The sequence below is a fragment of the Microcebus murinus genome, chromosome 28 (genome assembly GCF_040939455.1).
Source record: "Microcebus murinus isolate Inina chromosome 28, M.murinus_Inina_mat1.0, whole genome shotgun sequence".
NCBI classification, from domain to species: Eukaryota; Metazoa; Chordata; class Mammalia; order Primates; family Cheirogaleidae; genus Microcebus; species Microcebus murinus.
The window spans coordinates 1,676,319-1,691,610 of NC_134131.1; the positions used below are offsets into that span (position 1 = coordinate 1,676,319).

General features: G+C 62.2%; 1 protein-coding gene across 1 annotated transcript; it reads left to right on the forward strand.

The window, feature by feature from the left end:
- Positions 1–719: 719 nt before the first annotated feature.
- SLC34A1 (solute carrier family 34 member 1) lies at positions 720–14,060 on the forward strand. Its single transcript, XM_012787332.2, has 13 exons — positions 720–790; positions 1,852–1,981; positions 2,102–2,251; positions 2,342–2,473; positions 2,546–2,689; positions 4,305–4,416; positions 4,537–4,732; positions 4,822–4,917; positions 10,456–10,525; positions 10,756–10,923; positions 12,002–12,118; positions 12,219–12,343; positions 13,021–14,060. The coding sequence occupies exons 2-13, from the start codon at positions 1,873–1,875 to the stop codon at positions 13,522–13,524; spliced, it is 1,923 nt and encodes a 640-aa protein (XP_012642786.2). The 5' UTR covers positions 720–790; positions 1,852–1,872; the 3' UTR covers positions 13,525–14,060.
- Positions 14,061–15,292: the final 1,232 nt, after the last annotated feature.

Genomic DNA, 15,292 nt, shown 5'->3' on the forward strand with positions numbered 1-15,292 from the left:
CAGGCTGGTTTTGAACTCCTGACCTCGAGCAATCTGCCCGCCTCGGCCTCCCAGAGTGCTAGGATTACAGGCGTGAGCCACCACGCCCGGCCCATTTCATGCCTCTTATCTGGCCTCTCTGCTTCCAGACTCACTCCCTTTGGTGCATCCTGACCTCGCTCCAGAGGGACCGTCCTAAAATGCAGATCAGGCCCTTCCCGGTCTGCCCAGTGGCTTCACATTCTCTCAGACGCACGTCCTGGACCCGTGCTCGGGCACTGGAGACCTACCACCGTTCAACTCTCTGCAGCCCTCTGAGTGTCCCTCTGATCTTTCCTCCCTCACCGCTCCCGGGGCCCTGGGCTCAAATCCCCAGACAGACCCCATACGCCCAGATGCATGGCAAGGATGCAGGGTGTCTAGGTGGCTCCCCAGGGAGTCCTGTCAAGCCAGGAATGAGCGGAAGGGGACAGAGCCACAGACTCTTTTGGGACCCTGGGAGCAAGGTGCCTGGGTAGCATCAGGGTCTCTCCCTGGACGCAGGGAGTGTCACCATGCCCTTGCTGGGTCATAGTCAGGCCGAATGTCTGCTGGGAGCCTGAGCGCAGACCCCCCTGTGGAGCTGACGATTAGCAATTAACTGGGAGGAATCTCAGGGGTGAGGTTCATGGGGAACAGAGGGAGGGCGGCTAGGGTTCTAGGGACTTTGCCCTTGACCCAGGGGTATAAAGAAGTGGGTCCCGGGCTCCTCCTCAGGGCCCTGAAGTCTTCCCTTGGTCACTGAGCAGAAGCTGGAACGCAGGACCCCAAGGTGAGCTCAGCGTCCCCGCACCCCTACCCCACCCCAGCTCTGCGTGGGAAACGGCCTGTCACCCCAGCCCCTCAGCCCCTGTCCGATCTGCTCCCGTCCCCCTCCTGCCCCCTTCCCGCCCGCTGGCTCCCTCCCCAGAGTGGGAAGACTCATGCTCTTCCAGAGCTTGGAACTGGCCCTGCACAGTCCTCCACCCCAAGGCCCCCTGGGAGAACGAGTGGGGAGGGTGCCGAGCCGACCGGGACAGCCGAGGACCCCAGGGGAGTCAGGGGCCTGAAGCAAGGCCGGGTGGTGTGAGCCTCCTTCACAGAAGGGAGAGAGGCTGTGCAAGGGGGTGGGTGGGGAAAGTTTATTGTGAGGGAACCCCGGGATTTGGGATCCAGGCCAGAGAACGCCCCCACCACCAGTGTGTGCCCAGTCGGTCCCACGAGCAGGCAGGTGTCCGTGGCTTCTCTCTGCCTCAGGGAGACAAACCTCCTCCTGCACGGCCAGCCCTGGCCACACCCGTGTTCCCGGTCCCCCCCGGCCCAGGGTGGGCTCCTCAGACCCTGGGGGCCGTGGCTCTCGCCTCTCCGCAGAGTTAACCCTCCTCGAGGTGCATCTCCGCCTGAGTCTCTCTTCCTTGCCCCGAGAGCCCCCGCCCCGCCACCGGGCACTCTGGTGGCACTTCCATCTGCCATTGTGAGCTGACCCCCGTCGCCACCTTCCATCTATTTCGGGGGTTATTTCGTTTCCATCTGCCTCCCCGCCTGAAGGCAAGAGCCGTGCCTGCCTTTAATCACCACTGCATCCCAGCCTGCAGCCCAGAGCCTGGGACGCAGTGGGAGCCAGTGATGCTTGCTGAACGAATGCGTGAACGGCCGAATGCCCAGATCTGCACGGGGCACCTGCGCGTGTGCCTTGGGGGGCGGGTGTTGGGGGGCGAGGTTGCAGGGTGTGCTTTGCTGGGCGTGTGTGGGGTCATGCAGCACGGGGGCTGTGCCCCTGAGCCAGTGTGGGTGCAGGGTGCATGTGCAGGGCAGCAGTTGCGATTCAGCGTTGCCGCAACCCCTGACCCGCAGGCCTCGCGGCGGGTGCCCAGGATGATGTCCTACGGAGAGGGGCTGGGGAGCCCCGCCATGTCCCCGCTCCCCGTCCACAGGGGCCACGTGATGCGAGGGGCCGCCTTTGCCTACGTGCCCAGCCCGCCGGGTGAGTGCCGCTCCCATGCACTGGACCTGCTTGCACCCTCGTGGCACTGCTGGCTGTTATAGAGGCGCCATGAGGCCCCTTTCCCAGCCTCTGGGCCTGCTGACGAGCCCCCCTCCCCAGTCCTGCACAGGATCCCAGGGACCTCTGCCTATGCCTTTCCCAGCCTGGGCCCCGTGGCCCTCGCCGAGCACGGCTGCCCCTGTGGGGAGGCCCCGGAGCTCCGCGACCCGCTGCCTGCCAAGCTGGCCCTGGAGGAGGAGCAGAAGCCAGGTGGGCCTGGGCGGCGGGCGGGCAGCGGGGGCGCCGGCAGTCCCCGCCCCAGCTCCTGCCCGCTGTGCTCATGGCCGGCCCACACTCCAGAGCCGGGGCTGATCCGGAAGCTGCTGCGGGGGGCTGGCGCCACGCTGCTCAAGGTGCCCCTGATGCTCGCCTTCCTCTACCTCTTCGTCTGCTCCCTGGACGTGCTCAGCTCGGCCTTCCAGCTGGCTGGAGGTAGGGCCAGGTGGAGGGGCCCGGGGAGGGGTTCCTGAGGGGCCTCGGGCAACACTGGCTCATGCTCCCCAGGGAAGGTGGCCGGCGACATCTTCAAGGACAATGCCATCCTGTCCAACCCGGTGGCGGGGCTGGTGGTGGGGATCCTGGTGACCGTGCTAGTGCAGAGCTCCAGCACCTCCACGTCCATCGTCGTCAGCATGGTCTCCTCTGGCTGTGAGTGGGCCCCCCCCCCCGGGGGGCTGGGAAGGAGCCTCGGCGGGTGGCGCTGGGCAGCACTGGTGGCATCGGGGGTAGCAGTGGGGACGGGGGCTGAGGGCAAAGGGCAGGCCTCCGTCCTCCCGCTCTGTGCCCTGAAGCATGGCCAAGAGTCTCAGCATGAGGGGGGCCCTGGGAGCTGGAAGGGTGGCGAGTGGGGGAGGGGAGCACAGCCCCAGGAAGGTTTGCCCATGAGTGGCCACTCGTCACACCTGTGTCGGTCAGGGAAGCGAGCCAGGGAAGCCACACCTGTAGCCTACATATATGAGCTATTGCAAGGAACTGGCATGCCCGACCGTGGGTCCAGCTGGCTGGGCAGGGCTGGAACGCAGGAAGGCGGCTGGAGTCCACGCTGCTGTCCACGGGTGGAGTTCTCCTCCTTCAGGGAAGCCTCAGTTCTTTTCTTGCTTTTGGGGACAGAGTCTCGCTTTGTTGCCAGGGCTAGCGTGCCATGGAGTCAGCCTAGCTCACAGCAACCTCAAACTCCCAAGCTCAAGCGATCCTCCCGCCTCAGCCTCCTTAGTAGCTGGGACTACAGGCATGCGCCACCATGCCCGGCTCATTTTTTTTTTTTTTTTGAGACAGAGTCTCACTTGTTGCCCAGGCTAGAGTGAGTGCCGTGGCGTCAGCCTAGCTCACAGCAACCTCAAACTCCTGGGCTCAAGGGATACTCCTGCCTCAGCCTCCCCAGTAGCTGGGACTACAGGCATGCACCACCATGCCTGGCTAGTTTTTTCTATATATATTAGTTGGCCAATTAATTTCTTTCTATTTATAGTAGAGATGGGGGTCTCGCTCTTGCTCAGGCTGGTCTCGAACTCCTGACCTCGAGCAATCTGCCCGCCTCAGCCTGCCAGAGTGCTAGGATTATAGGCGTGAGCCACTGCGCCCGGCCTCCGGCTCATTTTTTATATATATTTTTAGTTGTCCAGATAATTTCTCTCTATTTTTTTTAGTAGAGACAGGGTCTTGCTCTTGGTTGTGCTGGTCTCAAACGCCTGACCTCGAGTGATCCTCCCACCTCGGCCTCCCGGGGTGTTAGGGCTACAGGCGTGAGCCACCGCACCCGGCCAGTTCTTTTCTTTTCTAACCTACCTTTGACCAGAACGGAGGGAAGCTTCGGTTCTGCTCAGGAGGCCCACTCAGGTTACTGAGGATAATCTCCTGCACGAAGCCCACAGATTGTGGGTGTGGGTCACCGTAGCCGAGCCAGGCGGACACCTGACACTCACCCTCCCACCACGTGAGCGCGAGTGTGCCCGCAAGCACAGGTCTGTGTTTGCACACGGGACACACGAGCCCTCATGATGCACGCCCACGCACGCGCACGCACACGTTCACACGTGCACACCACGGGCAGTGCGCGTACATCTAGTCACATGTGTGCACACGCACGCAAATGCCAGCGCGTGCCCACGTGGACCTGCGACACCAGGCTGGGCAGCGTCAGCAGCACAGCAGGAGCGGCCGCCGGGGGCCGGACGTGGGTAGTGGGCCTGGCGGGGCTGTTGGGGGGCAGGAGCCCCACGGGTGGCCTCCACCCAGGTGGGTGCAGAGTCCTCTCTTCTCCCAGTGCTGGAGGTGGGCTCTGCCATCCCCATCATCATGGGCTCCAACATCGGCACCTCCGTCACCAACACCATCGTGGCCCTGATGCAGGCAGGGGACAGGACTGACTTCCGGCGGTGAGGGGGCTCGGGGGTGGGGGCTGAGCACGGGGGGAGGGGCGGGCAGCCTGGGCGCCAGCAGCCCAGCGTGACTGCAGCCTGGCTCTGGCCTGCCTTGCCACGTGGCTTCCTGCCCAGGGCCTTTGCGGGCGCCACGGTGCACGACTGCTTTAACTGGCTGTCAGTTCTGGTGCTGCTGCCCCTGGAGGCTGCCACCGGCTACCTGCACCACGTCACTGGCCTCGTGGTGGCCTCCTTCAACATCCGTGGTGGGCGCGACGCTCCCGACTTGCTCAAAATCATCACGGAGCCCTTCACAAGGCTCATCATCCAGGTGGTGGCAGGGCCTGGGGGTGGGGGGGCTGGCTGGGTCGTAAGGGGCCCCCTCCCTCACTCACTGCCCCACCCGCACCCTGCCCACAGCTGGACAAGTCTGTGATCGCCGGCATCGCCACTGGGGACGAGTCCCTGAGGAACCACAGCCTCATCCGCATCTGGTGCCAGCCAGACCCTACGGCGGTGAGTCCCAGGCCAGGCCTCCCTCCCCAGACTGTGGGCTCCATGGTCTCTTCGAAATGCTCCAGATAGACCTTGAAGATCATTTAGCCGGGGGAGGGCAGATGCGCGGCTCTTCCATCGCAATGCAGTGGCCCTCCCGACCTCACACACCGCGGCAGGGAGACTTCACCGGTCGATTAGAGTCGGCCTGTAACTGGTGTGCCCAGTGGTACACTCAGAGTGCAGTCTGGGACCAGCCGCATCAGTACCTCCTGGGAGCCTGTTAGACTTCGACCAATCTCCAGGTGTGCCCCACGGTCAGGTTTGAGAACCACTGATCTAACTCAGCCCTCTGGTTTCACAGGTAGGGACACAGGCTCGGAGGGGCTAAAACACTTTCCAGAGCTTGTCTTCTGTGTCAGGGCCTGAGTGCCCAGGGGGGCTGGGGGGGGTTGGTTAGTGACTCAGCTCTGCCATGGTTTGGGGCCCAGGCAATGTGGGGAGGGGGCAGAGAGAGAGAGAGAGCTACAAGGATACCCAGGAAGGCAGGATGAATAGGAAGGGACAGGTGGGCTAGTTGGAGAACTCCTCAGGAACACCGCAGCCACTCGTGCTGGCACTGGGGCTCCCTTTCCTGGAGACTGCCCCAGTGGGAGTCCCTTGCCCTTCTGCACTGCTTCTGCTACTTCCGACGCCTGGAAGACCTGTCTGGATCGGCTGGACACTCCGTGGAGCAGCCTTTCTGCCAGGGCGATTAGCACACTTTCTCGCTCAGCCATAAACAGGAACATGCTTCATCAAGACCGTCGTCGGCCGTATTTGCTTCTGCTTGCGAGCACATGTGAGATGTAACTCCACTCAGAGCAGGACGTAAGGGAAGCCAAAGCCCGCAGCACGCGCACAAGCCCTGCCCGCCCCCTTCTGCCTCAACGTTACTAGATTTTATCCTGGTGCGAGCAGAAAACACTCATTTCCCTCTCCCTGCGACACTCCTTTGCACCTGAAGTGGCTCCAGCTCAGCCCTCCGAGTGCTGGAGGCAGCCCGGCATCAAAGGGCCCTGCAGGCAGCTTTCATGCTGGCTCCCTGACCTCTGTAATACATCAGCCGCCTTCTCCGGAGCTCTCTGGGCACTCTCTGAGCTCTCTGAAGCCCCACAAGCCTCTCTGCCTCACAGCAAAATCTGGAAGAGAGAGGAATCACACACTCTGATCTCCACAGAAGACAAGCTGTGGGATAAGAGCTCCAATCCTGCTTCCTGAGGTCCCCGCTGTCCACCGGCCGCAGCCTCAGGCAGGCCCAGCTTGCAGCACACACACCCCCACCCAGCATCATCCCCTCCCGGTGTGGGCAGGGCGGCCACGAGGGCCCCATTTCACGCAGGAGGACCCCGGAGCTCGGTTAGGTAGAGAAACCCACCTAAGCTCGCCTTTCTCCACGGCGGCAGCTGCCAGGGGAGCTGCCTAAGCACCGGCTCCTGCTCCCCTTTACCAGGACACCCCTTCCTCAACAGCAGTGGTGGAGCTGGATTTCCTTGGATGGGAGAGAGGCTGCTGGTGGGATCTGAGCTCCCTGCTCCCCCCTTTCCCTGGGACTGTCCCCCGGGGGAATGTACTCCTATGCAGTGGAAGTGCTTGCTCTTGCGACCCGTCCCGTCCCGGTGGCTCCTTCACCCCAGGCTCGAGTCTGTCCTTTGGCCCTGGAGCCTCCCTGTGTTCTCTTCCAACCGGTTCCGTCTCCAGCGTTCACCCCAGACGCTCCAGACCGGTCTCCAGGGAGCCTGCGGCCCCAAGGAGAGACTGAGAGTCTGAGGCTCTCCAGACGGGGAGGGGAAAACCAGAGGCACTTCCAGAGTCCAAACACTCCTTGACACCCCCAGGGCCTGACACGGGCCTGGGAATTCCCTTCTTACGTGGTCACACTGCGGATTTTCGGCCACACCTGCCTGGCTTAAGCAAGCATGTTTGGAGGACTTGCAACCTGAGAAGTCAGGATGATGCCGTCCCCACTTTACAGATGGGGACACTGAGCCTCGGACAGGGGCACTGGATTCCCAGGTAGTTGAGGTAGGACGCAAATCCTGGTGGAATCCTGACTCTCGTCTTGGGGCTGCCTCTCGCGGACACCAGTCCTGCGTCCCACATCTATGTCCATTTCCCATTCCGTCCATCAGGCCTGAATGCCGCCAGGTGACCACGGCCCCCCCCCAGCCCCTCCATGGGGGTGGCGGGCAGTGTCGCCCTCAGGAGGAGTTCTCCTCTCCACCAACAGATGGCGCTGCCAGCACAGTGCTCTCCGTCTGCTTCCAGAACGGGGGCCCTGCCTAGCTCACCTTCCTCTGCACGGGAAACCGCCGCCAGGCACACATTCTGCGCTTAGTCAGTCACCTGGCCGCCTTCAGCTCCCAGAAGTGCCTCCTTAATTTGGGGTGTCCCTGCAGGCACTTAAATGCCAACCCTCTCCTCCAACCTGCTTCCAGCTGGCCCTGGGGAAAGGCCCACAGCATTGTGGACTTCATGCCCCATGAAGTCCCGGAGAGATTGCGTTGTTCCAGCTGGAAATGGCTCCGCTGGGGTGTGCCCAGCGCCGTCCAAGAGGTCCATTCTTCCTGTTCTTCCCACAGACTCCACCCTCTGCCACCCCCTCCCACTCCCCAACCCCAGCCCAGGCCCAGGCAGAGACGGGCATGCCCTGGGAATATGCCCCAGAGCATCCGGGCTGCAGCAGCGGCTGCCTTCCCCAGCTGCCCTACAGGAAAGCCCCAGGGCCTGCTCCCGCCCCTCCGGTCCCTCCCTCTGCCTGGCTTTGCCGTTGACCCCTCTCTGCCCCTCCTGCTGCCTCCACACTCCTCTCTCCTGTGCTTTAGGGCTCTGGGTTCCCCTGTGCACTCAGCCAGGGCACATGACCCCGACAGGAAGGTCAAGTTTACAACCTCCCCCCTGAGGTCTTAGCCCCTAGTCTTGCCCTGCTCTATCTGCCTACCTTAAGCTGGGGACCCCAGCAAAGTTCCTCATTCTCCTCCAGCCTCCCCCAGGTCCGAGTCCCCTGGGAGCTCAATGGGCACAGGTTTGCCAGGCCCCCACTCATCTCAGGGTGATCTGCTTCCCAGGGCTTCAGGCCGGGGTGGCCCAGAAAGGGCCACCAGGCTCCTCCCCGACGAGGGCATCCGAGGAGCCGCTGGGCCTGACCTAGGGAGTCAAGCACACACACAGTTTCCACCATGCGACCCTGAACCCGCCCAGGGAGAGGCAGGGTCTGTTCTTTATTCGCAGACCCAGTTTACTGAGGCTTGTCATGGGCAAGCCCTGCGGCAAGCACTTCTCAAACTCTTTCTCCTGCCACTTCACAGCGTGCTTTTCCTAGCCTGCTTCAGAGGCGGCATGGCTTACCCCAGGGTAGGCGGTATAAGAAGCAGGATTTGAACTCAGACCTGCCTGATAGCAAACACCTGGGTCTCTCTTATCAGCATGGTAGTTATCATTGCTCTCCCCACTTGGTTTTCTGGTCTAGGCCCATCAGAGGCTAGCTTTTCCTGGCTTGTTGGCCTGCAGTTCAGGCCCAGGCTCGATGGGGCTGCAAGGTGCTGAGGGTGAACTGGGAACGCAGACGAGCACGTTGCCCCCTCCGGAGGGCACATGCTGCTAAAATAATCCCCGATGTTAAAACCAGATGCCACAAACAGTTCTTACCTCTATCAGGCATTTTTAAAATGATGCACAGGCCGGGCGCGGTGGCTCATGCCTGTAATCCTAGCACTCTGTGAGGCCGAGGCGGTCAGATTGCCCGAGGTCAGGAGTTCGAAACCAGCCTGAGCAAGAGCGAGACCTCGTCTCTACTATAAATAGAAAGAAACTAATTGGCTAACTAATATATATACAAAAAATTAGCCGGGCATGGTGGTGCATGCCTATAGTCCCAGCTACGTGGGAGGCTGAGGCAGGAGGATTGCTTGAGCCCAGGAGTTTGAGGTTGCTGTGAGCTAGGCTGATGCCATGGGACTCATTCTAGCCTGGGCAACATAGTGAGACTCTGTCTCAAAAAAAATAAAAACAATAAAATGATGCACAATTTAGAACAAAACCTAGGCCAGGAGTGGTGGCTCACGCCTGTGGTCCTAGCACTCTGGGAGGCCGAGGCGGGAGGATCGCTCAAGGTCAGCAGTTCAAGACCAGCCTGAGCAAGAGAAAGACCCATCTCCACTAAAAATAGAAATTAATTGGCCAACTAAATATATATAGAAAACATTAGCCAAGCATGGTGGCACATGCCTGTAGTCCCAGCTACTTGGGAGGCTGAGGCAGGAGGATTGCTTTAACCCAGGAGTCTGAGGTTGCTGTGAGCTAGGCTGACGCCATGGCACTCTAGCCCAGGCAACACAGTGAGACACTGTCTCAGAAAAACAAAACAAAACCTAAAGGAGCTACAAACACCAAAGAGCCAACACCCTACCTGAGTCCCACCCTCAGCACTGGAAGAGGTCAGCGGGGTCTGGGACGTGGAGCTCCCGGGGGAAGTGGGAGTGGGGCGAGGGCCAGGCCAGCTCCCAGGAGAGGCAGAACGTGGAAACTGGGAGTAGCTGTAGCTCCTGTGCTTTGCTGCGGGTCTGGCAGGTCTGGCAGCCCCTGCTGAGTGAGCGGGGGTCCTGGGAGTCCCTGCTCCTTTCTGAGGCTCGTTCCCTGGGCTTCTCCCCACCCAAGCCCGACCTGCTTTCTCCTGTCACTGCTGGGCGGTTGCTCAGGTCCCGGGAGAACGAACGGTAAGGGGCCCTGGATTGCAATTTTAAAAAATAACTACCGCTTAACCCAACAAGGCCACAGTCTCATGGTCTACAGGCCAGACGGGACACTTCTGCTGGCCTTCACTGAATTGCAAAGCGTGTCTCAGAGCGGTTGCCAACATGGACAGATTGGGACATTTTATCGAAGACTTCACAGTTGTGGTTCCTCTCCTAGAATTGGGCGATTTGGCCATGCTGGGCCGTGTGCCTGGATACTGACCGTGGCCGGGAGCTGAGTAGCTGCGGCCCCATGGGCACTGCACACACTCGCCCCGCCTCCTCCTTAGGGGACTTGCCAAGCCCTGTGGCCCTCCGAATTGCAGGGTCTCCCTGGGGAGCCCCCTGACTCCACTGACAGTAGGGAGGGGAAGGGGGTGAGGGCCCGACCCCCACCTGATCCCCTCTGGTTGAGGAACGGAGCAAGAGGAGGATGGAGCTCGGGCTCAGGCAAGGGGCTGGGGCCAGGAGCCTGGGGGAAGGGGCACCAAGGCAGTGACCAGTTATAAAAGACGGGGAGGAGAGTCTTCAAAGACAACCTAGGTCAGCAGCATCCAATGCCACTCAGGGGCATTGGACGCTGAGAAGAAGCTATTGGGCGTGGCCCTGGGGAGAACCAGGTCAAGGGAGTGAGGGGCGGGGTACGCAGAGGGCTACCATGGCCTGTCCACGGCCACAGAGCCAGGAGGCCCATCTCCATCTCTGCCATCCCTCCCTTAACCCATTGCAGCTCCCACCCAAGGCTCCATTTTCCTAAATTAACTGAGTCACCTTCCTCTTAATCTAGGCTCCCACCTCCACGTCCAGGCTAGAAGCCAACACCAGCTGGACCCTTGGTAATGCCACCATGGAGAAATGTAAGTGCTGCACCATGGGAGGTGTCCCGCATGGCAGGGGGCAGAGCCTGGTGGCGGCTGGGCCATCCCCCACCCAGCCAGCGCTACGTCCAGCCCCAGGAAGGACGGCTGTCAAACAGCCCAGCTCCCGGGCTTGGGCCCGGCCCTGGTGTTGGGGCTGGAGGAGCCTGAGGGGGGCCTGGGAGCCAGGTGCAGGGCAGCCCTCAGCAGCTGACACCACCCGCTTGCAGGCAACCACCTCTTCGTGGACACGGGGCTGCCCGACCTGGCCGTGGGGCTCATCCTGCTGGCCGGCTCCCTGGTGCTCCTGTGCACCTGCCTCATCCTCCTCGTCAAGACGCTCAACTCCCTGCTCAAGGGCCCGGTGGCCAAGGTCATCCAGAAGGTTATCAACACCGGTGAGCTACGCACAGTGGCCGGGCAGGCGCGGGATGGGGCAGGGCCCAGGATGGGCCCTTCCAGATCCCGCTATGCCCTGCCACTGCCTTGATGTGGCCTCAGTTTCCCCTTGTGAACAAAGAAGGTGATTTCTGAAGCCGCTGAGGGGCTGGCAGACCTGGGGCTGCCCCCGGCCGTGGCTGGACTGTAGCAGGCGGAGCCGCTCAGAGGCCGTATGGGATTTAGTCAACAAGTCGTCATTAAGTGCTTGCTGTGTGCCAAGTGCCAGGGACACACACAGAGGCCACGCAGATAGAGGCGATCCTGCTCTCAGGGGCTCACAGCCCAGCAGGGGGAACAATTCAGAGGAAGAGAGGCAATTGCCAAGGGGACAGCAAAGGTAGAGTGTGGAAGAGGGGGCAGAGGCCCCTCTGAGGAGGAGGAGCTGAGACGTGGACGAAGAGCATTCCGGGTGGGTGGGTGTTGGGAGCAGCCAGTGCAAAGGCTCACAGGCAGGTGTGCGGCCCAGAAAGGTGGCACCAGCAAGGGGACAGGGATGCGGCCAGGGCTTGGGGCCTCCAGGCTCTGCTCAGAGCCTGACGTTTTAGAGGGTGATGGAGAAGCTCGGAGGGCTTGGGGCAGGGGAGTGACAACATCTGCTTTTCATCTTCAACTCCACTTTGGGCTTCTGGGACACTGGCAGGCACCGGGACAGGCGTCATGACAAATGCTGGCACAAGGGGCACATCCACGGACTGGGGAAGCTCAGGGAAGGGAAAAACGAAGTCCTGCCGAGGGCTGGGGGCCAGGGAGGGCTTTCCAGTGACAGCCACCCTGAGGCTGGGAATGAACACGTAGGTGCCTCGCAGGCTGCCCCAGGCAGAGGGAGCGGCCAGAGCAAAGGCACAGTAGCCTGGTGGGACCAGCGACAGAAGGCTTTCGTCCAAGGTCAAAGAGGGCAGCGGAAGCCACTGCGGTTGAGCAGGGGGCTGGCGAGGTCCTGGTGGGAAACTGCATCTAAGGGTCCCCTCCCCAAGGAGCCCTGCTCTCCCAACACCCCCGCTGACCCAGGCCCGCCGGGACGGGGTTTCCTTGCAGACTTTCCTGCCCCCTTCACCTGGGCCACGGGCTACTTCGCCATGGTGGTGGGCGCCGGCATGACCTTTGTGGTCCAGAGCAGCTCTGTGTTCACCTCGGCCATCACCCCGCTCATCGGTGAGCAGGGGCGGGTGGGGTTGGGCCGGGGCAAAGCTGGCAAGGAAAGGGCCGAAGGAGGTAGCCAGGGAGGCGAACGTCCTGTCCCTCTGTCCCCCAGGCCTGGGCGTGATCAGCATCGAGCGGGCCTACCCCCTCACGCTGGGCTCCAACATTGGCACCACCACCACCGCCATCCTGGCCGCGCTGGCCAGCCCCAGGGAGAAGCTGTCCAGCTCGTTCCAGGTGCGTCCGGGAGCCCAGCCCTGCCTGGCGCGGGAAGGGGCTGGGACTGGCACGTGGGGCCTGACCAAGGGGGTGACAACACGTCACAGACATCTGTTGGCTGTCTACCAAGGGCAACCCGCCATGCTCTATGGAGACCACTGTGGGCAAGCAGACCTGATACCAGCCTCAGGCCTCAGCGTCCGGCAGGGAGGCGGTGCCCACACACGGGCAAACGCGGCGTGGAGGCGCTCCACGCGGAAGGGGTGTTTAAGAGGGGCCTGGCCCAGTCCAAGGACCAAGGATGAGTGGAGCGGGGTGGGGGCAGACAGCAAAGGGGGGTGGTTCTAGGAGCTAGGGAGGAGCTGACAGGCCGGGGCACTGGCCAAGCAAGAGGGCAGAGCTGCTGTGCGGAGCCTGGCAGCAGCCTTCAGCCGTGGCCACTCCCGAGACAGGAGTCCACGGGGAACGTGGAGAGCTCAGGGCGGCAGTTATTTACCAACTGGTCCAGAAATATTTCAATATTTTAACAACTAGCACAGCCCCCCCCCTAGGGTGATCTGGGGGCAAATTAGCCCTAACTGGCAATTTTCCTGCTGCCCAGACCAGGCTGGGCCCCAGCACCCACCACCCCTGCTGGCCTGACTCAGGGGCTCGAGGCCCATGCCCACCTCAGCCCCTCCGTCCCTCCCCTGCAGATTGCCCTCTGCCACTTCTTCTTCAACATCTCGGGCATCCTTCTGTGGTACCCAGTGCCCTGCACGCGCCTGCCCATCCGCATGGCCAAGGCGCTGGGCAAACGCACCGCCAAGTACCGCTGGTTTGCCGTCCTCTACCTCCTCGTGTGCTTCCTGCTGCTGCCCTCGCTGGTGTTCGGCATCTCCATGGCCGGCTGGCAGGCCATGGTGGGCGTGGGCACCCCCTTTGGGGCCCTGCTGGCCTTCGTGGTGCTTGTCAGTGTCCTGCAGAGCCGGAGCCCCTCGCGCCTGCCCAAGTGGCTGCAGACGTGGGACTTCCTGCCCCGCTGGATGCACTCCCTGCAGCCCCTGGACCGCCTCATCACCCGTGCCACCTTGTGCTATGCCAGGCCCGAGCCCCGCTCGCCGTCGCTGCCCGCCAGGGTCTTTCTGGAGGAGCTGCCCCCTGCCACGCCCTCCCCCCGCCTGGCACTGCCTGCCCGCCACAGTGCCACCTACCTCTAGGTCCACACCGCTGCCTGGAGCAGGGAGGGCCTGCCCATGGAGCCCGGGACAAAAGGGCGGAGGGGGGCGTGTGAGCATGTGTCTGTGCCACCCTGGGTGCCAGTCTGACCTTACGCAGGTCCACAGAGGTCTGGGCATGCATGCATGCGTGGGCACGTGCAAGGGTGAGTCTCTGTGTCTACGCGTCCATGTGTAGAAGCTGGCATTTGTGTACACTGGTGTGCCAGCCTCTGTGCACAAGCACACCTAGGGGAGGCTGTGTGCAGGGTGCAGGGTATCGGGGCAGGATTCTGGACCCTTTGCACCTGTGCGTGGAGGCCTGTGCCATGTCCTCGTGCACAGGAGTGGGGGCGGGTCTGAGCGTGTGGCTGTGCAGCTGTGTGCTTGTGCAGACACAGGTGCCTGAGCCACCTCCCTGCCACCTTCCTTTCTTCACGACACCTCCTCATCGTCACCCAGGCCTTCAGCAGCACCACCACAGCCCCTTCCCAACACTGCCTGATGAAAAAAAAAAGGAATTAAACTCTCCTCATGCATTTGGAAGTCTTTTTGCTCTCCGTTGGCAAGAGCAAGGCTTGGGGCCGGCAGCACTGCCGCCCCTCAAAGACCTGCTGCAGCAGCAGCCCCCGCTGGCCACACACACTCTGGGGGAAGCCAGCCCTGCAACCCCACCCCCAAAATCTACCTGGCCTTGGTGAGCCCAGCCACAATTCAAACTCCCCAGAAGCCCTTCCTAGGCAAGTGGCCACCCCTACTACTAAGGAGGACTCTCTGCACCCCCACCCCCTGACCCCCACCAGGCTGGGCCTCCTCTGGTCTCCCTCCACCCTTACCCACCTTAGCCACACATTTGCTCCCCCTTGCTGAGAGATAAAATCAGGGATCCGGGATGAGTGACAGGTGGGGTGTGTTAGGGCCACTGGGCCGGGCACAGGGAGAGTGCAGGTGAGCAAGAGAGGCCGTGCCCTGGGCCCCACGACATAGGGGCAGGGACAAGACACACTCCCTCCCATGTTTACCCTCTGCCTTTGGCAGTAAGCCAGGACTCACTGAAGCCCACCCAAGCTTTTCCATGCCTCCTCCGTAAGGCACCCCGGAGCTGAGGCCTGCAGAGTGAGGGTCAAGGGTAGGGAAGCCCAAGTTCCTCTCTCCAGCCTAGGGGCTCCTTTGGAGCCTGCGGGCCCCAAGGCAGCAGGAAGGCAAAGGCAGGTAGTAGGGCTCCAGCCCGGGCTGTGACCATCTCGGACAGGTGCCCTCACAGTGGGCCCCCCTGAGGTACGTTGAGGGCAGTTGCAGGGGCCTGGGAGCCCCAGAGCTGTTCTCCCAGCTGGCGGCTGCACCCTGTTGCCCACTCACACCCCTAGCCAGTGCCTCCCCCGCCGAGTGGAGCCGGGTAAGGGACACACCGGACTCCAGCCTGACTCCCTGACCCCACAGGCTCCGGCTGCTGTGCGCCTGGAGAGGCGCTAGCAGGACGGCGAGGGGCTCTCTTTACTGTTGGTCCTGCCCAAACGTGAGAGAAAGGACGCTAAGGCCTGCGGGAGTTTGAGCAGGCCCCGCCCTTGGGCTCTCCCTCGCCACCGCAGAGTCCCCAGGACCCTGGCAGGGCGCCTAGGACCAGCAAGCCGGGCAGAGGCTGGCCATCGCCAGGCTGCGCAGCCTCTGTCCTCACAATCGCGCCCCCACCGCGTCACCCTTCCGCAAAGCCCTTCCCATAAACCAGGCTCCTCATTTACCACTGCCCGCGCGAGACCGGAGGACTAGCCAG